Raw genomic sequence first — 23,543 nt, 5'->3', positions numbered from 1 at the left:
ACCTGACACACTTCCATTCTCTTCAGAGTGTCACTGAAGTCGATCACAGATCCTTTTAGAAATCAGATGACCACGTTACAAACCAATTAACCTGCCAAAATGACTCAAAGGGAATAATGAACTTGACTGCATCTTGCTATCATTTTCTTGAGTTATTCCCCTTGCTTTTTACTCAAGAAAAACTTTGGGGGCTTCCCTGGTGGCGCAGTGGTTGAGAATCCGCCTGCCGATGCAGGAGACACGGGTTCGTGCCCCGGTCCGGGAAGATCCCACATGCCGCGGAGCAACTAAGCCCGTGAGCCATGGCCGCTGAGCCTGTGCGTCCGGAGCCTGTGCCCCGCAACGGGAGAGGCCACAACAGTGAGAGGCCCGCATACCGCAAAAAAAAAAAAAAAATAGCAAAAAAAAAAAAAAAAAGAAAAACTTTGGGCATGGGTCCCATCTATTAAACACAGAGTTGTGGCCAACAAAACTGAAGACTGCTAGTATGCAAGTGAATATCATGATGTCGTCTCGTTTAACATAACGCGAATTTAGCTTCCCCTGATTTTTCTCTTCAAAAATGGAGTGTGTACATTCTTATACAGTACGGATTTTCTTCTCGACTGACTTACACTGGCTTTAGGAAAGGAGGCTGCAGCTCACTGAATCCATTGCCAATCATTTTTGTGAGAGCCAAAAACCGGGCACACTCTAGGACATTTCTTCTGTGAACAAATTTAAATATCAAGACACCTGACCTGAAGTTGGTACTTGTTTTAACTTTATTTTTCCTTGACACTTTTGTGACTCATAATGTATATTTATGGGTTATATGTATGTTATTTTCCCAGCCTTGATAAAAATAGAAAAAATTCTTTCCTTCTAAAAGGGCATAAAGATCGTGGCTATTATCTTCTTCTCACATTGTAATGACTGAACCACAGATTATTTCACGTGGGATGGAAATCTACTGGAGACCAGCTGTACAGAGGAAGGAAGCGCCGTATTAAATATAACTCCTCCAAAAACAAACAGGCTGTTTGCAAAGAAATATATTTGATCATTTGGAAAGCATCTTCACGATTGTTTCATTGTCTACCTGAATTTAATTTAGTTGCACATAAATCTCTGAATAATATTACTTCCACCCACTTCCCCTGACATTTTTTGATAATCCTATGCTGATAGCAAGACTGTGTTATAAAGGAAATTTGAGGTACCCGTATATTTGTAATTCAAAGTGGCAAAGCACATATTAATTTCTGATGAATGAATGAAATCACTCTGGTTGATACCTAAAACTCAGGAAAACATCGGTTTTAAAGCTAGTATGTTCCCTCACATTTTTCAATAGCCAACTTGGTGTCGTGTATAGTAGATAATAACTATTAACTAACTTACTGATATAATGAGTGAAGTGTTTTTGAGGTGAGTTCAAAGTGGCAGTTTCTAACTTTGAGAACCGTTTGTGTGTATGTGTGTGTATTCAGCCTGTCCCATAGTTATTAAAATTAAGATGAAACTGATAGTGCGTATTAAGTACAGAAAGTTGGCCCATTTTCCCCACCAAATTCACAGAATGAAAAAGGCAAGGCTTGGTCTTTAGTAACCCCTTTGGTGATGGTAGGGTCTTGAGGATAAGTGATCTACATTCTCCATTAGAGGAACGTTACTTCCATCCAAGGAACAAACGCACAGAACCCTATTATTCATGTTGAAGTGAAATTTGATATAAATTGGCTCTTTACTGAACCATTTCCCAGAGGCAGCTTAGATTCATAAAGATGTAGGCTCTCGCCTCTGACATAGCCACGTGGACACCCAAGGACACTCTCAGAGCAGCCCTCCGGGATATATTTAATCTGACTTCCTCTTTGCTTTTAGGAAAGCATTCCATTATAGCAGAATGGATGGGGCCCCTAAAAATCTTAGTGATTCAGGAGAGGACTTTAAGTTTTCTTCTCTTCAAAGATGAATATGTTGAATTGTTAAAATCCATGTCCTTTTAATTCACCTCCTCTAAAACCAGGAGGAACTGACCACTGTTGCGACTTTGAAAAAAAGGCATTTTAAAGAATCTGTTGCTCTTTGCTCTGTGAGCTTTGAACTCTCGTTTCATCCTTCTTTGCCTGGTCAAGTATATATGTGCTCAGAACTTGCCAGCGAAGGCTTCCTTTCTCTTCTCCCTCCCGGTCAGGGCTGGGAGAGCCTTCACATTCCCACACCATCCCGAACACACCTCCATCGTAACGTTTAATGGTAACAAGGCCGATAAAGTTTAATAACTGTAGAGCTTACTCTGAGCCAGCCGCTATGCTAAGGTCATCCCACACATTGTCTTAATTATCTGTCACAAAAATGCCAAGACTTGGGTGGTATTATCTCCCCATTTGACTGATGAGAACACAGAGTCAGAGGCTGAGCGCACCTTTCGCAAGAAGATCCAGTTCGGAAGGTGTAGCCCCGAGCATCCGGGCTCTGGGTCGGGGGCCCCACTTACCCAGGAGCAATAGTGCAGATGCCTCTGCAGGCTGTGAGCTTCAGGAAGGCTGTTGAACTTGGAAACCTCAGTGCCTGGCAATCCTGCCTGGCAGAGCAGGTGCTTCAGTACTTACGGAAGGGATAAATAGATGTGGACGAATGAATGGTTTGTGGTGTGGGGTTTACCCAGAGCGGGGGAGGGCAGGGAACGTTATGCATGGAAGATAACTGACCCAGGTCTTAGAATGAGCAGGAATTTTCTTAGCAAAACAAGAACTCGTGTTTTCCTGACATGATTTTGGGTTTTGTTTGATTGTTTGTTACCAAAGGGCTAATTAAATCGGTTTTCCCAGAAGAAATTAAGTCACAAGTAAAGCTGTGTGCCTGTTAGCAAAGAGAGCTCAGGAGCCCAAGTTCTCGTTCGTGTGTAAGCGCCACGCTGCATTTATGATTACCCACTGCCTAAATGATCATGAATTCTTCCTTGTATAATTGCATCTGCATCGCAAGGGTTTGAGAAAGGAAACCTGGAGAACAGCCATCAGAGCCATAAACTTCCTTCGGGGTCACGGAAAGAGGCTTTAAAGACCTAAGACAGGGAAGGAGATTTATGGCACTGATCCCAAAAGATGATAAACATCAGACAGACTGTTGAAGAGCCCTACGCAATGAGAGAGGGAAAGATGCTGAAGAAATTCAGGTGGTGCCAGGAGAAAAGGAGGACCCGGGAAAGAGCTAGAGTTCTTCCCAAGTAGAAAGGGCCCTACGGCCGCCACACGTGCCCAGGGACGTGGATGAAATGCCTGTATTTGCCCCGAGAGCAAATTAGCAAGAGCAAAGCTGATCATTTTTCACAATTTGTCTGGTTGTCAGACAAGCCTCACAAAGAAATTTCCAAATGTTCTACCCTTTTCGAATTCAGCTGCACCTAAAGGTCTGAGCCGCCCTCTCCCTCCTTCTCATTGCCAGCTCGTCCTCCCTCCAAGCCACCTTCTTCTGCAGTAACTTCTCCCGTGGGGTGAGCTGACATTCTGGGCCTCTCAGCAGGAAATCCAAAGTTTTGTCCTTTCACAAGTCCCACGACGAGGCAGGAAACTGCCGAGTCGGTGCCGTCGCCTGCCCCCGAGAGTCAAAGAAGTAACCATCGCATCCACACACGCGTTTCTACAACGTGTCTGACGGTGGGCTGGACACAGGGAGTGAGGAAGGAGGTCAGGGGATCAGGGGAATATAATCTATAATCCCTACTCTAAGAATTTCAAGAAAACAACAGTCTAGTTTCAGAGGAAAAAGAAACTACAAGACATGTTGAAAACAGCCCCTAATTTATGTTACTGAGTAAAAGCACAGTATGAATTCACAGAAGTCTGGTCACTATGAGCTATTCCAAGAGGGGGAGTTTTCATGGAGGTTATGGGAATTAAACGAGGCCATAAAACACGAGAAAGATTATTTGGAGGACAGAAAACGGGAGAGCATTCAAGAGAGAAGAAAGGTCACAAGGAAAGATGTGATTGTAGGAACAAAGTTTGGATGATGTGAAGTACACAGAGCGGCCAGGCCTGACTAGGACAGATGAAGGATTCTGGGAAGTGATGGGATGTAAAATCAGCTAAATGTAAGCTAGGGCAAGATCATGGATCCAAGCGCCTGTTGACCTCCAGCCCGAGAAGCAAGAGTCATTTCCTAGTGACTTGATTTAGGCCTCTCCGTGCTCTCCTCTAAATTATTTCCAATAGGTTGTGATTATCTGTGGGCTAGCACTCACTTTGATTAGAAGGATTACCTTCCACCAAAAAATGGGAGCACCTTTCTTTAATGATGGTTTTGTTTGACTGATGAGAACGCCTCAATGATATTCTCAGTCTTATTCTTTCCTATTGGAACTCAAACTAATACAAACTGTTCCTTGTTCCAGAGATTCTTTTTTTTTTAATGCTGTTCAGGCAGGAAGTTTTGTTGAATAGATTTGGTGGGGTGGGGGCTGTTTTTTCACTAGAGTATTAAAGGCACATATTCTTTAGCTTAATTTTTGATTTCTACTAATTAAAATTTCCTCTAGGCATAGTTTTGTTGACTATGATTTGCTTTAAGCATCTTTTTTAAACTTCATTTGTATCTTTCTAAAGTTCTTATTCATGAATTGAGGATATTCAGGCCCATGATGCTCTCGCTTTTCTTCTCAAAGGACCAAAGGCGTGTTTTTGGTCTGAGGAGATTCAGGTTGTCTCCCTTCCCTGAAAATTGAGCAAATTCCCTGGACCAGCACCATGAAAAAAAGATTCTTTGAGGCGATAGACTAATGCTGCTATCGTTCATCATCTTAAAGTACATACAATTAATAAATACATGTAGTCACTTTTTGTAAATGTCCCAATTGTGCAAATCCTTATAAAATGTACCCTAGACCAAGCAGGAGGTGGTTGAAGCATTTCCGTGGTTAGTGCCGTCTATTTTCAGAGCTAAGGAAGCCAGAAGTTTCTGAAAGTGGACCGTCAACTGCCCAAGAAGAGTCACCAGCCCAGGAAACCCCACTGGCTCAGGGACCAGGTGACCAGGGCCCCCTGGTGTCTCTTCCTCCGAGAGCGAGGCCTTCTCTGATATCGAGCTGTCCCGACGATCAAAAGTGCCCAACGTGTAGTATCTCATTTAATCGTAACATCAGTAGGAATGTTATTGCCACTTTACAGATGCCCAAACTAAGGCCCAAACAAGTTAAGTGATTTACTCAGACTCATCACTGATTTTCCTCCAAAAACACAATCTTGGGTTTCTGTTTCCTAAATTATAAAACACAACACTTGGAGATTGTTTTTAAGCAGACTGCCCTACCCAAATGTTTCAGAAATGTTAGCATTTCTTAATTGTAAAATGGGTGTTTGAAATAGGTACCATTATACACAGGTTAAGGAAATGCAAGTTTTTCATGAGACAGACTGCATCCAGGGAACTCTGGAATGTTTTTTTGTTTTGTTTTTTTTTTTGGTTTTTTTTTGTGGTATGCGGGCCTCACTGTTGTGGCCTCTCCCGTTGCGGAGCACAGGCTCCGGACGCACAGGCTCCGCGGCCATGGCTCACGGGCCCAGCCGCTCCACGGCATGTGGGATCTTCCCGGACCGGGGCACGAACCCGCGTCCCCTGCATCGGCAGGCGGATTCTCAACCACTGCGCCACCAGGGAAGCCCTGGAATGTTTTGAAGAACAATTTCCAGGGAGAAAATGAAAAAATGGAAATGGAAAATAGATTGTGAAATCTGCCCTGTGGCTCTCATGGAATCCGGTACCTATTTATTTTTTACCAGTTAAGTCCTGTGGATGCTAAAGATATTCACAGCTGGCAGTATGTACATTATCCTAATTTGCAGCTTCTTGAGGGTAAAGGTCATGTGTGTTTGAACTGGGATAACTCCATTGCCACTTAAATTACCAAAATAAATGCTCTTGAATTACAGAAACCAACATAAGCATCTCCGTTTAATATTGTATTTGCAGAACCCTAAGTGAGGACTTTGAGTTTCCCACTCACCTTGTGGGGTGAGCTCAAGAGGTGCAGGTTCTGAGTGATGGCATATAATTGGTCTTCTGCCCTGAGACAGAGATCGTGGCGTGTTCGGCTGGATTCCCGCCGCGGCGGTGGGGGCGGGTTGGCGCTACAACGTGCCCCTTTGTGCAGAGGCATTCTGGGATGCAAAGGGCCTGGGAGGCACTGTGAGAGTCACGAAGGTGACGTGCGTTTACCAGGGGCAAAGCATTTGAGTGGCTCCCTGTTGAAATAAAAGATTCTGGGAGGGCGGAGTAGGCCGTGTCCCGCCGACTAACTCACACGGCACTGTTAGCTAGAGCACATTTGACGACGGCACCATCCTTGGCCCAAGTGCCTTTTAAGGGTTTGTTCACGGATCTGCGCATTCCAGTGGTCACAGCCTGCACTCACAGTGACAGGCTCCTGCTGAGTTCGCTGAGTTCAGAGCGAGGCCCAGGTGGGCCTTGACGCGCGGGTCTACCGGGCCTTCCTCTCTACCTGGCGAGTAAACCAAATATCGCCCGGATCGAGCGGGAGCTGCTCGTCATCTATGTCAAGTTTGCTTTTGCATTTGTTTTACAATGCTATCCAATTTGTCAAACCAGTCAAAAAGAACTCGAGCACCTACCACGTGTCACGAGCTCTGAAGTTGACACGGGAGAAGAAGATGCTATATTCTGTTTGAGGGCGGCTTTCTAAATATAGAGAAGTATGGATCTTGAAATCACACAGTAAGGCAGAAATATGGCATGTAATGAACTGCAGGAGTCCACGGCCGAGAATATGCCAATTAGAATTTTTGCTACACAATTCAAAGCGTGTTCTTATAAACAAACGTAGGTAGACTTTATAACGTCTTGTACACAGGTAATGCTGCCCTCCTTGATTTTGTACATGGTAGTGTAGGATAACCTTTCTGCGTCAGACCTTTTATGGGTACTAATGGGCCATTGCAGTGGGACAGCTTAAGCGCATTTTAGGGACTCCTGTACCACCGTCCTCATCTACCGGCACTTACCGAGTGCAGGAACTATAAGTCGTACTCATATACTTTATATAGAGTAAAATGTGCGTGCGTGCTTTCACATAAACGATGTTGAGGCCACTTTTTTAAAATCTACAAGAAAATAGGAGCTCCTATATAATGGTTTTGAAATTAGTGTCTCAAAAGGAGTATAAAAACAACCCTGTCATTCTTCCAAGCTCACGGAGACCTTCAATCCTTTGGCAGTGGGTGACATGTGAAAGGCCTTCTTCGTGTGTCCCTAAGTGTTCCCCAGTGCCCTGAAAGCGTTATAGGCTTCTTCATCCGGGGGGAAGCAAAAGAACCAATGTGCTTTGGGGAACCAGGTATAATAAGTGCTATAGCTTCCAGAAGGATTAGCTCCTTTTACTTGGAAATTGCCAAATGGATGTACAATTTTTTATTATAAATTTAAAACTTTCCATCAAAGTCAAATTCTGCTGATGTTAGTCAAACCTAATCTAGGCATTGATTCAAGAACCTGCTGATGGAGTAAAAAATACATGGAAACTTGTTAACAAGAAGTTCAGTTTTCTACATCTCAGCAAATCATGCCAGAGTGTCATGTAATCTGCTGAGCTCAGGAAGCCCAGAGCCAGGGAAGATCTCTTTCTTTTCTGCACCATTAATATTTACAGTTGGAAGCACTACGTGGGTGCAGTCTCAGTGCTGCACCTACAAAGGGAGTTGTTGGCTTGATACCTTGCTTTCTGACACTGTGAAGCGAGGAAACAGCCACCTTCTTAATCATCGCCTGATAACACTGTGTTGAAACTGGAGGGTGGCACAGGGCTGTTTTATACAAGCGGCAACCTTGGGAGATTTTCTGCATTGTTTCCTTGTTTTATTTCTTGATAGACGTGCTGAGGTGTTAAAAGCATGGGACTGAAAGTTGTGAATGATGGGTGCTTTTCTTTGTTGTCTGCCTGAATTTTTCAGGGTCTATGCGGGCACAGTATATAGACACAGCTTACCTTCCAGGCAGCCACTGTCTGCTGGGCACCTTCCTAGAACTCACAAACAAAATCCTTGCACCTCTCAGCCTACTTTGTTGGAGCTTATTCTGACATGCAAAGTCCCCCAAAGTTAAACCAACGCCAATAAGCAGAGAAACGCAGCTGGTTATATAAGTGCTGTCCATAGCAAGAGACCTCAAGTGTAAAATAACTGTTATTACTCATCTCTCAGTGTGTAAGTAGGTCGAATAAGGGTAACTTAGTTGAAATTCAGGGTAGATTTGGGGTTACATCTATATAGTGCTCTACCTAGGATGCATCTGTGCGTAACTGAACAAGCCCTGACCATTTGGGTACAGGATCTGCCGCTTAAGAAATTTGTTACTTGGGACAAATTGCTTAAAAGATCTTTTAATTAAGGGCAATGATCTCTGTATCCTTTGACCACTGTGAAGATTAAAATGAGGTGACTTGTCAGATGCCAGGGACAGGTTTAGTCCTCAGGTTTTAATTACTTTTCCTTTTTCCCCTATGTACCACCTTTTAGTTCCAAAGTGGTTTACAGCTGATCTCATTGTAGAATATCGAAAAGATGAATGACCTGGGTAGAATGCACAAATAATCAACGACCTAGTTGCCACCTTGTAGTAGAAATACTAGATTTATTCTAGGTTCCTGAGACCAGGGAAAGAGGCCTAAAAAACGGTAGCAAAGAAATTTTAATCAAAGAGAACAAGGAAACCATTGGGTAGAGGGCCAACCTCTGAGAACCTCTTAATATGGAGGCGATTCCTGCCCAGGTCGGCCCCACAGAGGAGTGGTTGGCTGAGGTGAGGCACGTTGCAACTCTCTTCTCGGAGCCGTAGCTGTCCCTTGTGTCGTTAAATCAGAGCAGATGGCTTCCTTTGACACCCCGCGCCGTCAGTGGAATGCAAATGCTTCTCCGAACAGCACTGAGAGTCCCGAGGCTGCGTGTTTAATCTGTGCTGTGCGAGCACAGTGACCCTGACAAGAACATGAGCGCAGAGCACGTTTGGAGAATTGGCAGCCATCCTCGTAAACAGAATCGGGGAGGGCTCTGCAAGCCTGGTGACTGATCTTGGTTTTCTTCCTGAGGCTCTTAGCACAGCCGTACCCCTGGGGACAAGTCATCTAAATGGCGGTGGAATCGAAAAGTTAAAGACCCAGGGGAAATATTTTATAAAGATGGGAGAGGAGTGTTATTCTGGGGTCTGGGAAGAAGAAGCAACAAAACCGGAGAGGCTTAGTTTATAGCTTGAATTCTCAGTCCTCAGTCTCTTCGGGAGTTTAGAAAACACAATTTTCATGCTTCAAATTATTTAAGTTAGTAAGGGGAATATTCTTTAGGCAATTACTCCAAACTTCAGGGGGAAAAAAAGAATGTAAATAATTAAAATTTCAGTATGACACAGAATATGAGAAAATGCAGTAATCAGCAGAGATTATCCGGAGAAAAGCCTTACAGTTTGGAATATTAATGACAAATTATAGAACTAAAACACAGCTTAACATGTTAGCTAGGTTATCTTATTTCTTCTTAAAAAGGTCTCTGAGCTGGTTAGAAAACAGAATCTGATCTTCATTTTATTAAAATAGTCACTAGAAATCAGTCAGTGGCAAAAGGAGAAGATTCGTCCTTTGAGCCCTTTGTGGGGAAGGAAGAGAACTTCTCACACAAGAATCTCCTAAACCATTATTTCAAAAGGCAGTGCAGACATGTTGTATATCATAATTACTGTGTACATACACTTAGAGCTCCAAAAGTGTAAAATAACCAGCACAGCTATATTGTCTGGTCTCATAACAGGCTGTTAAATTCTATGCTACATTAATACATAGAGACAGGGCAACTGTAGTTCAGCAGTATTTTTAGACTGAGTTAAATGCTGTTAGACTTTATTTCTGTCCCTCCAAGAAGGAAGGTTGTACATCCTCAATACCGATGTAAAGAGATCTTTAACCCCAGTTGCATTTGGGGACATTTAGGTGGACTATTACCAAAATCAGACATAAGGTTTTTGTGTTTGTGTTTTGTTTTGTTTCAATCCTGCCATAGAGTTTTATTACCACATGGCTTATTTGGAATTTGAAAGCCTGACTTCTGAAAGAACTCTTTAGTTCTAAAACGAAATACTACTTTAATCAATCTTCCCAATATCTTTGCTGGTGGTAAGATACCCTGGTGTTCTAAGTGGTGACAAGCTCATAGATTTAGGAAATGTTCACTTTGGATCTGACCAAGCTCAGCATGGCAGGCTCCTTCCCTGTTCAGACGTAGCAAGTCTCGAACGATTTGGAAGGGAGAGAGCTGCACTGTGGAAGGATTCCCGTTAAAGCACGCAATGCATCGTTTATCTTCCACGAGGCAGACTTTGAAACTGAAAATCTGATAATTTGATGTAATCCGACGATGACGATAGAGATAGCTACTTCTGAGATTATTTAAGAGAAGGTACAGGGTATAGACATTCATCCACGAAACACTGGAAGCAAGGGTTTTTATTTCTGTGTTTGCTTTGTAAAATAAGAATAGAGTAAATGGCACAATAGATTATATAAACAAGGACTTCAGTGACAAGCTGTCAAAGATAAGGTAATATATTTCACATGGGTGACTTCATGCCACACTTTATCGCCTGCACGACGGGAAACCAATTTGAGCCTGGTCAATAAAATACAACCCCCAGAGCTGGGCCTGGGGCACAGCTGACACGATGCGGCAGAGCCTGGTGACTTAGCACCTGCTTCTGCTGGGACCCAGCGGGCGCTGGTACGGCTGCCATGTGGGGGAGGTCAGACACTGAAGCTCGATTTGGTTCATAAACACGGACGCAGGTATGTCAGGAGAGGGGATGGCGTTGATCTTCGTGCTCTGCTAATTGAATGCAGGTCTGAGGTATCGGTGGAACTAGTTATTCAAAAGCTGGATTTACTGCAGTCTCACAACTGCTGAAAATTAAACTACATGTGCTGCAAGTTAGGGGTTACTGGAGTATCTCATTATAGAGGCTGTTTTTTTCAGAGGCTGGAATCTTTGCTGAATTACTGAGGGACCTATTTGAATGTAGACTTGGACCAAATAATTTTCTGATAAGTTGGCCATAAATCCTCAGTAAAATAAGCTTGGTGTTCTCAGCATATCTTTTAGCGTTTTTGATCATTTTTATGGCTTTCCTTTTGCTGGTCAAATTATCCTTATATGCCCCTAAAGCCCCCCTGACGTGGATTAAGCCAACACAAACCAATAGACCTTCATTTCTCTGGCAACTGGTTCTGATTTGGGGGCAATAAATACAAGGACACAGACTAGATCACCTTTGCCAAAAGGACATGTGATAAGCCACAAGGGTGCTGGGGGTTTGGCGTTCTTTCTCCTGCTTAATGTGAGAATGAAGTAATAGCAGCTTTTCACCGACTGAAGAAAGTTGCTAAGAAGAAAGAATTCCAAGTGAGGAAAGGGCCAAGGTACAGCTCTTAGGTCAGGAAGGACGGTGCCAGGAGATGGTGAGAAAGTCCATGGACGCCCACTGTGTGCCTGGCACTGCGTTAGGCTCCGGCAGGAGGGTTAGGGCCAAATGTGTGAGGAAACTGGCATGTGATGTGATCCATGAATGTCTCAGTGTCTAGATGGGAGATAAAACCATCGATGGGAACGAGATTTACTAGGCAATAAAAGTATAGCAGGGAGAGAAATCAGCAATACTTTTCTAATATTTTTGGGAAAAAAAAATGAAAGCTAAAGAAAATCAGAAAAAAAAAATAGTGCAGTGAACACATACCCCTCATCCAGTTTCAACAGTTTTTTAATATTTTGCTCCCTTTCTTACCTCTATGTACATACATTTTTTTGCTCTAGCTTTAGAAAGTAGGTTGCAGACATTGTAACACTTTACCACTAAATGTTTCAGCAAGTGTCTCCAAAGAAAAAGGACTCCCTTCTACAACCATACACCAGTATGGCATTCAAGAAATTTACCATCTCATGTACTATCCATGTTCAGATTTCTCTAATTGTCCCAAAATTGTCCTTTAGATTTTTGGGTTTTTTTTTTTTTTTTTTTTTTTTTTTTTTTTTTTTTTTGCGGTACGCGGGCCTCTCACTGCTGTGGCCTCTCCCGTTGCGGAGCACAGGCTCCGGACGCGCAGGCCTAGCGGCCATGGCTCACGGGCTTAGTTGCTCCGCGGCATGTGGGATCTTCCCGGACCAGGGCACGAACCCGTGTCCCCTGCATCGGCAGGCGGATTCTCAACCACTGCGCCACCAGGGAAGCCCGATTTTTGGGTTTTTTGATCAAGGATACAATCAATTGCATTTAGTTGTTCGTTGTCATGTCATTTTAGTATGATTTAATCTCAAAAGTCCCCCTGCCTGTTTAACTTGTTTGCTGGATATTCTCTTGCTTTTGAAATGTTGTATAAAATCAATTGATATACTTATCAATCACCTTCTAAAATCTATAGACCATGTCAGAGAAGGCGTATAAAGAAATTTAAATCCTTCTGTGTCCTACAAAACCCAGGTTAGTAGAGGAGTCCTGGCATATGAGGCTGATAGGTTTCTTCTAAGAGGTGTAGGTCAGATGTGCTAGGAGAGAACCTGCAGAGAATATCCGTGAAATTGCGCGTGCGATTCTGGCCTCTGCTTCTCCGAGGGAGAGGAGAGAAGCTTCCTGCAAGGGAATCTGTCTGGGTTACTGCCCAGGTTGGGTGAACGCTTTCCCGACACACGGGCTGCTGCTTCTCTTCGGCGTGGGGCTCTGCAGAGGCAAGAAGCACTCCCCTCCACCAGCCTCCCAGGCAAGCAGGAGAGGCCCAGGCACGCTTCTCCCTCTCTCTCCCGCTGGATCGCGGTGTTTCCTTTGCGCCTTCAGCACCCTTCCTTACCTCCTTCTGCCAGAGGGCCCGTCGCCTGAACTGTGGCGGTGTGTGTGGCCGCCCGGCCCGGGACCGTCACTCCACGCTGAACTCTCTAGAGGCGATGCCTATGCCTTTGAATCCCGCGTGTCCAGGACCCGTGTGTCCGTGGCCGCGTGCCACGGTCACGGAGTTCACTGACACTGCGTGAACAGTGAATGAGCGCGTGAACAAATGCGTGAACGATGTCCCCGCCGATGAACTCCCGGCCGTGGAGAAGTCTCCCGACGACGGAAAAAAGCGTCGAATCCAGGCGTTCAATTAACCAGAGCCACAAGCGCTACCAGCGGGTGAGTCGGTAACAGTTGATCGGCCACTCTGTGCAAAGCACTGCACTTTGTCGTGTCGGAAAGTTCCAGAGGAAACAGGTACTCATCCGTACAGCCCTGAAGGGCGGGGTGGAGGGTGGCCTAACCCCCTGATGAACAGGGCAGCACGTTCAAGTGCGCGGGGACGGGGCCCGCCGGGCAGGCCGGGCCGCAGCTCTTGTAAACGCTGCTGAGCCCTGGGCTTCCGGGAATGAGATGCCGGGAGGGGAGCCCGCGGGGTCCCCGGGGGATGTGCAGGGGGCAGCTAAGCCCCAGGGCGCTCGGAGCGGAGGAGAGGTCTCCGGAAAGGGCGTGTTCAGCCTGGAGGGGCGGCCGGGCCGGGGAGGCTGCTCCCCGCTCGAGAGGGGCGGCTAAGGACAGTCGCCTTGCCGACGTGCAGGGCAGAGCTGGCGCCGACTTCGCAGGGAAACGGAGGCAAAGTCAAAACCAGCCTTGACTTAAAACTCGGCAGCTTAGGTTTGACACGGTTAGGCAGGGCTGCTACGGTCGGCATCCGTGGGCTTCCCGGCCAGGTAAGCAAGCTCTTTTTTTGTTTTTTTTTAATCTGTAGGGCTGGCTGGCTGGGGTAGATTCTGGGGCAAGAAAGAATGGCTAGAGGACCGGTTAACCAGCCACGTAAGAGACAGTTTCTGTCCTGACCGGGCTGTGAGCCTGAGGCTGCACAAGAGAGCAGTCCGAGCGGACGGGCAGGGATGCGTTCGGAGTGGATCGCGGTGGAAAACAACGCAGAGGGAAAGGGTGTCCGATTGGCAGACACAGGTGTGAGCAGCTCAGGTGTGGAGCGCGCTGCACACCCCGAGTCCTCCGCCGGCGACCACTGCTTTCCGGAACGCAGAGAGAGAGAGAAGGGGCGGAAAAAGAGGAAAGGAAGTGTGACCGTCTACCCAGGGTTTCGGAGACCAAAACGGGCCACGGTGACGTCCAGGGGCTCACCTGGCGGAGACAGAAAGAACGTTTCACACATAGAAAATGGTATTTAAAAAAAAAAAAAAAAGATCTCTCGCCTCTCCTGCTTGTGTCACCTGAGGACATTCCCATCCGGGCTCCGGGACGGGAGAAGGTCCACGGAAAGGAATAGTAGCCAAGGTATATAATGACACCGGCCCCCTTCACCCTTTGATCACACGTGGTTTCTGGTCGGCCGCACACCCCGCTCCCCCCACCGGTGTCTGCCCACAGCCCCGCCGAGGCGCCCTGACCCTTCGGCGGAGTTGGAGAGCGGCTGTCTCTCCCCCCGTGGGTCACAGGCTGAGGGTGTCCTCCTGCAGGAACCCCCGGGGAGAAGCGCTGTGCGTGGAGTTGAGAGCTCGCCATGCGCTGCGGGCCAAGCCTTCCGCCCAGCGGGGATCGCCGCGGGGTCCCCGGGGCACGGATGCTGGTCCAGGGGAGGGGAGTTAGGCTTAGGCTTAGGTGTCCCCCCCCCGGTGAACTGTTCGGTGTCCCAGGGCGCGGCGAGCCGGAGAGAGATGAAGCTGATTACAGGTAAAGAGGGCGATCAGGCAAGGCCTCCCTGAGAAGGTGACAGGATGCGATCCTCCCTACCTGGAATCTAAGCGTTTCTGTGCGCACAACATCTGGTAACGCCCCTGACCCAGGGTCAGCAGAAGGGGCAGCAACTACCCTCAAACAAAACCTTTCCAAGAACAGAATGAAATCTGAGTTTGGGCTGCTGGGATCTGGTTCTTGTACGAGGCGAGGAGCGAATTTTTATTCATAAGGCCTGGTCTTCCAAGGAGAACAATTACATGACTTGTACCACCTGCTTAAGGAGAGAGACGAGGAAAGCTGTCTCCAAACTTCCAGCTACATCTATGCTTCTGCTGAAAACGTGGCGTCCCGAGGAGGAGCGAGCTTGTGAGACATCGGGGCCAGAATTCCAGGCCCAGCACGAGGCGGGTGGCGCTGGGGACCGCGGGCTCAGCACTGTATTCTAGCTGCCACCGTGCTCACACGGGGGGCGCGCTCAAGAGCCGTTTGCTGAACGCAGGCGTACCTGTGTCCCTTCGTGACCAGTGTCACAGCACCCCTCAAATCTCAGAATAGTGGCGCTCTTCCCCTAAAAGCCCACAGACGTCGTGCGTGGGCTGGCGGTCAGTTGTGAAAGAAGCGATGCTTTCAACTGGGGCTGGAACCCCGAACGTGCAGCCTTGCGCTGGACCAGCTCCTTTTCTGATTTGCCTCCCGTGTGCCAAATTTCCAGGAGCGATTCCACCGTCTTCGGTGTGGGGCCTGATGTGGAAATCACATTAGAAGGTTCCCAGGACAGCAGCCCTCCGCGGGGGGTGGGGGTGGTGCCGGGAACCACCTCGTGTCGCCGGGTTTCTCCATCACCAGGCTGTCAAGACGGTCCCCAATTAGTAGAGTTGTAAGGAATTGTACTTATTTGGTGAGGATTGGTTGAAAGACTATGTCGGTTTCCTTTGAGAGCCTGTGTGTCTTCTGGGAGAGGCAGCACAGCGGATGAGGAGACGGCAGCGCCAAGGAGAAAATGCTACTGGGCTTGCGGTTCAGACGCCCCCCCGGTCCCTGGTCCCTGTGGCCGTCGGCTGCCTGGAGGGGCTCCGCGGCTGACACGCTTCCCGGTCCTGAGCGTTTTGCAAGGTGACAGGAACATCTGCTGGGTGGCCCCCTCCCCGTGCGAGGATGCTGCCCCAGGCCCCGCTTTCAGCTCCTCAGTTCCCTGTTTCCCCCCTTATAACTGTAAAGTGGACAGAGTATTTATGGTTGAAAATGGGCTGCTGCAGCAATATTCACTTTAAAAAGAGAGTTCTGGCACATATTCAATATTACTATGGAAACGGCTGTTCCTAGCAGTTCACTAATAAGAGATAGTTCAAGGACCCAGGTCTGTGTGGGAGTTTTTTACCATCCACCAAATTCAAGACCTACTCGTTACAATAGTAATTCACAAGAACTGCTCTCTCTCTCTCTCTCTCTCTCTCATCTATCTATCTGTCTCTTCTTTATTTTTAATTTGAAGGCTGAGAGTCAGAGATGTCCTCATTTCACTTTAGATACACAGATGGAAGTTAATATTATAGCCGGCTTTGTAAAAGCACATCTTTAAAGTATTTTTCCCCTTAATCACTAATGCTCATAATAGTACATAACGTACTATTATGTTCTTGTGTAACACACACACACACACATTTCAGAAACTCACATATTGAAGCTGGAATATAACCTGCAATTAACTAGTACATCCAGACATTCTAACTTCCTGTCTCCAGCTGTCTCCACATATTTCCACACAACGGACGTATAAACTGAATTCTAGGAAGGATTTGGGGAATTCACTCCACCCTAGCGTTTTTCAGGAGCCAGTTTTTAACTCCCAACATTTCTGCTTTTTTCAACTACAGACATACTTCGAAGAAAATATGCCCCTACGGGGGAAACCACGGCCTCAGTCGTAGCATTCCCTCACTTCAAGTCAAAGCTCTAACGTCTTTACCTCCTTCCACCTGGAAACAGGAGGTCCAGTTTCCTAAGATATCCTGTTTTTCCGGGCTCCTTCCAATGTGTTTATTGTTTTCACATTTTTCCATGTTGGCCCTAAATATTAGGGCAGGCAGATCCTGGTGCGGAGGACAGGGATAGTCTCATGACTTTTCCTTTGCAGACAAGCCGGCTCCTTCTGTGTTTTCAAAATCAGATGAACTGACCAGCAGTCGGCTAGTGCGGGCTGTGGGCCCTGGCGGCCAACAGGTGGCCCAGGCCCCTGCCAGCTCCAGGTTGGCGGCCGCCCCTGTCCGCTCCCAGGCTGGGCTCTGAGTCCCGACGTGTTGCCGGAGTGGGTGGCCTCTGGCGGGTGTTGTGACGCCCAGGCAGGACCGGGGGAGTCAGCCGGGGAGGGGTCATCACTCTGAAGAGTGCTCAACGGGAGTGACCACAAGGGCCGACTGCCCTTCTGAGGCCGCCCCCCAGAGGAGCTCCACACGCCTGGGTGCGCCACGTCTCAGAGCAAAAGCCTAGGACACAGGAACCGTCACTCCCGCTTTACAGGTGGCGAACGGCAGAGGTAAGTGTACGACGCCAGTGGCCAAACCGGATCCAAACCCATTTCCGTCTGTTTCGCAGGTGCGTTGTTTCCAGCCTCCCCTCAGAGGATTCACAGTGTATAGAATTCCTCTTCTGGAGTTTGAGGGAAAACAGCTCATGTGTATTTCCAGCGTGTTCTAGCCTAGGCTCAGGTGAGAAGGCTCAAAATAAGTTCTGGCAGTTTCCCCGGAGAATGCCAGCGTGCGTCCTTGTCTTGGGTCACATTTGGCCACAGCCAGTCAATGTTTCAGAATGAATCTTCCCTGGAGGAAAAAAAAAAAAAAATGAAGCACCTATTTATTTTATTCTGCAGATGGGGAGTTCAAAGTCACCACAGTTGAACGTGATCATGTATAAAATGTACATTTAAACAGGATGTCAACAATACAGATTGCAGCCTAAGCCATCTGAAAAGTAATTGTACATGAACTTTTAATTAATTGGGGGTCTGTCTTTTCCGAAAAAAGGTTATTCAAAAGTGCGGCGTTAGCAGCGCAACCCATCCAAACAGGGCTGGTCTTCAACTCACGCTGTTTTTCAGGACGGTCCACACCTGGCGGTCTTGTCAGTTCCTGTGTCCCGGCAGTTTCAGTTATCAAAGGATCCATTCCAGGGCTGTGTATTTTAAGCCCACTTGAAGAATAGCAGAGCAAAAAAGGCCTTTCCGCCAGGGGAATTCAAAAGCCAAGGGCCCTCCCGAGGCGATTTCAAACTCCAACTCCCTGGCCTCCCCACCAGAGCTGAGTGACACGCCCTATCTGACATCGCTAGGCCAGCCATTTCATCCCAAACTTTATCTGAAGCTCGGAATTGCCCTGTTAGGCTTGTAGGTTGGCTCCCGGCTTGTATCCCGAGGCACTGAGGGAGTTCTAGTTCATCTTTCAGAACTAACTGAAGTCAGCGAGGTGATAACATCACATCTTCACGGCTGCTCACATTCTCCTGTGCTGAGAACTTACTCTGGGACATTCCCTTTGGCTTTTGCATCTGTTGTGTCTCCTGACTCCCATCCCTGGGAGTAGATGCTAGGATCTGGTGTTACAGGTGATCAAACCCAGGGTCTTTCAGGCACTGGCTGAGGCCCGCCGCTCGGCCCACAGCCCGCGGAGGCAGGGGCTTTCTCTCGGGTCTGGAGCTGGCCCTTCCGTTCTCTCCGCATTGCTGAGAGCAGTGGAGCCTCTACAGACAAGAGCCGTGGTTCCCCACAGGTCCCGAGACAAGTGAAGCGGATCAGTCCTCTGGTTCTGCCAGAACTGGGGTCCCAACGCGAACTCAGAGCCTACACCTGCCGCGTCCCCTCCCTCTCCGGCTGCAGGGCAGCAGGTGCGAGGGTCTGGGCGGCATTAGCTTTCCCCGTACAATCATTCTCAGCCCCAATGAGAAGACGCCAGAGAAGTTTAGAAAACAGAGGCAAACCAAGTGATCCGTCTCCTCTCTGTGTGGCTGTGGACCCTCCCAAGTCACCCGCCCAGCAGAACCACCGTTGAGTCCCAAAGATGACACAGTTGACTGGACAGACGAAGGAGAATTCAGCGTCCAGAGGTGCTGGAACAAGAGGGTTACACGAGCTAGAGGTCCCCACATAACACCAAGGGGTCCATCTGTCCTGCTGAGACCCAGACTCTTGAGCTTTCAAGGCCAGGTCTATGGCTGTGTTCATCTGCCCCAGTTATCCCTACAGATAAAGGATGTCCTCGCCACGCAGTGCGGCCGGAGAACCTGCCCTCTAGTTGAGGTAAACAATTTTTCTCAAGAGCGACTGAATTCTATGAAACTCTACCTGCTTTTCTCCAATAACTGGAAAAGTTGCCGTGACCCAGAACTTCAGACAGTGACGTGGAGGGTAGCAGCGCACACGTGAACGTCGCCCAGGAACCTGACGCTAGCTTTTCCCGGCCCAAAGGCAGTCTTCCCGTGCACGCCTGTTTCTGCTCCTGTGTATCTGATCCCAGTTAATGAGACCCCAGCCAACAGGGTCGCCTCCTGTGATGACCATTCTCATCTTCCCTGCGCTCCTCCCCAGCCTAGCTCGCACTGCCTGCCATGGAGTGACTCCGCCTCCCGAGTCTCTCTCCACCATTTCCTCTTCAAGTCTCACTCCACTGGCAAACTTAGGCCGAGAGGTCATCTCACCACGACTAAGACAATAAACTCCTGTTTCCTCCACCTCCAGCCCCACCTTCACTTCCACCCACCCTCCACCCTGTTACCAGAGCCAAGTTTTAATGAAACACCGACTTGATCGTATCATGCTCTCACTCAGACACCTTCACTGGCTCCCACTGACCTCAGGACCAAGTCCGAATTTTAGTGTGGCTTTCAAGTTTCTTGTCCAGATTCATCTACCTTATAGTTCTATCTCTCACCAACTTTTTAAACCCTTTTCCCACTCAAACGTACACATTTATGGACAATACATTTGGTCACGCCGGGTTTCCTACTGTTTCCCCAAACTCTAAGGACTTTTATATACTCTTGCCCTTTTGATTTCAAATTGTTTCACCCAACTAGAATTTCCTGCCCGAACTATTTGAATGTTCATTTATCCTTCAAAAGGTAATCACATGCCACATTCCAATATTACTCTACCTACACCCCTATGCACTTCATTTATGACATTATCATAACGTGTTTGTAATGTATGATTATCTGTGTATATGTGTGTGCATGGCTGAGCTCCAGATTTCAGACTTTGACTTACCTTCTGTTTTTATCTCCTAGCTCAGTTCAATGTTTATAGCAGATAGTCAATAAGCATGCTTGAATGAATGAAGCACATTCAAACAAGGCTCATAGTGAGTGTACACCCAAGACACTATTATGAAGAGATACAGTGTTAAAGGATTATATTAATTATATAATGGCTAAATCAAAGCACGGTGAACAACAACAGCAAAATAAAAAAAACACAAAGGTGTTTAAAATTCCCTAGGACGTTAAACTAACAAAGATTACATTTATATCAGTAGCTTGGTGAGGTAACAGGGAATGGGTCCTAGAGAAAGCTAAATGGGAAGGTAAACTGGTTTACTTCTGCTTTTACTTACCCTGACAGAAATATTTCTTTGAAAACCTGTTAAAAATTCAAATAGCAACTGTGTCCTGTCTTTAATATTTCTATGCAACTAAATCAGTTTCGTTTTACCCATTGCTAAAAAGTGCTTGACGAACACATTGCAATCAGCCCTGGGCAAACCACTCTGTCCAAGGCGCCCCCCCGAGGGTCCCGGACGCAGCTCCTCCGTGCGGGGCTCCGCCTGCACTTTTCTCCTCCCGGGTTCGGTGCCACGTGGCGCACGTGCGTCTTCACAACCATATTCAGCTGTCGCACCGAATCCAAGTCAAAGCGATGACTGTGGAAACCAGCGGGTGGCAGCCCAGCCTGGGTCTCGAGATCTCTCCCATGAGACCCAACTCATTTAATTTGCTTCCTTTCCCAAGAAAGGCTGTAAAACAACCCTTTTTTTTTCAGTGCAAAATCAGAACTTTTTGCGAGGGAGTCGAAAGACTGTGAGCCGTACATCTCTTTAGATGCAGAACTATTTTACAAATAAACGTGTGGGTTCATCCTCTGGCCTTGATGTCGCACAAATGACCTCAGTCACTGAAATTAAGACACAGTAGATGTCTCCCGCCTCACTTTCTGCCTCTAGACTTTGGACTCTAGAGACAGTCACATTCTCATGATCTGGGAATAAGGACACCTGACTTTCCTTCCACACCCCGATCTTTCTCCAGCACTAGTGGCACCTGCGCGCTGCCTGGTTTCCATTCCAGGGTAGTTCCTTGACCTGGACGTTCTCCTTTGCTCTGTAACTCACATCACAATTATTTCTATCCTTGCAGTTGGCAGACGACTTGCTCTCAGACGTCTTCGCCGCCATCGGTTCAGTGACTTTAGCCTTGTTGTTGATCCTCTTCCTGGCAGTGGTGGCCTCCGTCGTTGCCTCCAACAAGAGGGCAACTCAGGGGTCCTACAGCCCAAGCCGTCAGGAAAAGGATGGCTCTCGCGTGGAGATGTGGAGCATGACGGCTCCGCCTGCAATGGAAAGGCTGATTTAGGACCATCCTGTCTCTAGAGGAAGAGATCCACGCACTGCGAATGGGACACTTGGACCTGAGCGTTTTTCTGACAAACCTGGAGACATCGAGTTATAACTGGGACCACACTGAACCTGTGGGAAGGACTCCTTTGACCACCGCACGGCTGTTCACAGTGGTTCAACTTGACACCATTGTTTTATCGTATTACGTTAGCCAATCACGGAACAGTGTTTCTTGTGCCAATAATTTCAGCCTCATAATTAGCAAAAATACCTTCCCGAGGATGCGACTTCTGGGAAAAGCTCCAGTGCCTGACATCTACACTCTGTACTCTTTGCAACTTGGGGACACGTTTTTAGTTTGCCCATCAGCTGGCAACGGCATTTTTTTCACACAGAAACTACAGGAAAGAAAAAAAAAATAGACACATCTCTCACTCTTCCTGTCATGTGGCGAAAGGTTTTAGTTTGTACCTATGAGGAGATGCACGCTTTTTGTCCTTCAGTCATGGATTCGAGAAAGTTACGGGAAAGACCTATGGTTAAAAAGCGACTCACCATCCACAAATAAACATTGAAATGTGGTCGTTCCTCTTTCTGAATATCTCTCTATCTATATATATTTTTTGCATTTTGTGACACTACATGTAACAGAAGTAACCGCTAGGGGCATTTGAAGAACATTTTAACTACATCACCTCAAGCGCTACGTTTCAAGTCCTTGCCCTTTGTAAGGTGTTGGTTAAGGTCGAAACACTTTCCGAGGCAGAAAACAGAATAAAAGGCAACCTCGTATTCTCAAACCTGAAAGACCGAGCTCTTTCCTTCCAACTGCTTTTTGATAAGTCAGTGTCAGACAATGACCTTGTCTAAAGGTAAGAACCCCAAAGTACAGTGCACACACTTCAAGGAGCATGTGTGTAGGACTATCTGTGTGGTTTGGAGGGAAAATACTGGGCCTTCTATTTATGTATTTTTTTCCTCCAAAGATTTAATTAGATTTTTTTTAAGTGTTTGGAAATGCATATAGCATGCTATTAAAGTAGTATATAAGTAAAAACTTTAAATGTATGCATATATTGGTTTGGCAAAAAAGTTTGCTCGGATTTTTTTGTACCATCTTATGGAAAAACCAGAACGAACTTTTTGGCCAACCCGATATACTTTGGATTTATGCTCAAAAAATTAATAACATGAATTTTTATATATGTTCTAGAGCAAGCCATGCTCCTCCACTACCCAAGGACACCACTCCAGACATCGCCCTCTACCTTCCACATCATCAGCATTCCCATTGTACTAGCTCATTTCCAATAGCACCAAACATGCTGCCATATTTCCTATCGTATAAAATTACCTTCTGGGCTTCCCTGGTGGCGCAGTGGTTGAGAGTCCGCCTGCCGATGCGGGGGACGCGGGTTCGTGCCCCGGTCCGGGAAGATCCCACGTGCCGCGGAGCGGCTGGGCCCGTGAGCCGTGGCCGCTGAGCCTGCGCGTCCGGAGCCTGTGCTCCGCAACGGGAGAGGCCACAACAGTGAGAGGCCCGCGTACCGCAAAAAAAAAAAAAAAAATTTCCTTCTGTGGCCCCATCTCCCTCCAATTACCATCCCGTTCCTCACTATGCCTGTCAGCAAAACGTCCATAAGAGAGTTTTATATTCTCTGTCTCTCCTTCCTCTCCTCCCATTCTCTCTTGAAATCAGACTAATTTGGCTTTTCTCTGCACCACCCCATGAAAGAGCTCGTGTCAGGTTCACCAGTGGACACGTTGCCACTGAAGTCCTCAGACTTCAGCAGCCTTTGAAACAGCGGTCATTCCTTTCTCGAAATACTTGCCACCCAATGGGACGCCATTTCTTTCCGATTTTCCTTTTACCCCACCGTCCAGCCCCTCTCAGACTCTTTGCTGACTTTCCCTCATCTTCCTCTGCTTTATTTTTTTTCCGTACTGTTTATCACTACCTGACAGATCACATGTTTTTTGCTGTCTGTTTCTCCTGACTAAAATTTAAGTTACGTGGGGACAAGAACTTTGGTGTTTTTTTTTTTTTTTTTTTTCTTCCACTGCAAAATCCCTCATTCAAAACAGGCCTCATGTACAATAAAAACAGAATGAATATTTTCTGCATAAATGTACAAATAATGAATGAATGTTCCTGTGCCTGCTACCAACAAAACCCCAAAGTGCCCAAGATTTGTGTGAGTTGCCATTGGATGTTCCTGCTACTAA

At 47.0% G+C, this 23,543-nt stretch overlaps 1 protein-coding gene across 2 annotated transcripts in view; it reads left to right on the top strand.

Annotated features, from left to right (window-relative positions):
• Nucleotides 1-22,267, top strand: part of CRB1 (crumbs cell polarity complex component 1) — a 280,936-nt gene extending 258,669 nt beyond the window's left edge. For both annotated transcript variants that reach the window (XM_067020765.1, XM_067020771.1), the window contains one exon: nt 21,118-22,267. In XM_067020765.1, the coding sequence (XP_066876866.1) occupies nt 21,118-21,333 (216 nt within the window). In that variant the 3' untranslated portion in view covers nt 21,334-22,267. The remainder of the gene's footprint in view (nt 1-21,117) is intronic.
• The last annotated feature ends 1,276 nt before the right edge of the window (nt 22,268-23,543 follow it).

This window comes from Kogia breviceps, chromosome 1, assembly GCF_026419965.1.
Source record: "Kogia breviceps isolate mKogBre1 chromosome 1, mKogBre1 haplotype 1, whole genome shotgun sequence".
Classification (NCBI taxonomy): Eukaryota; Metazoa; Chordata; class Mammalia; order Artiodactyla; family Physeteridae; genus Kogia; species Kogia breviceps.
This window is presented reverse-complemented; position numbering and strand designations above follow the sequence as displayed.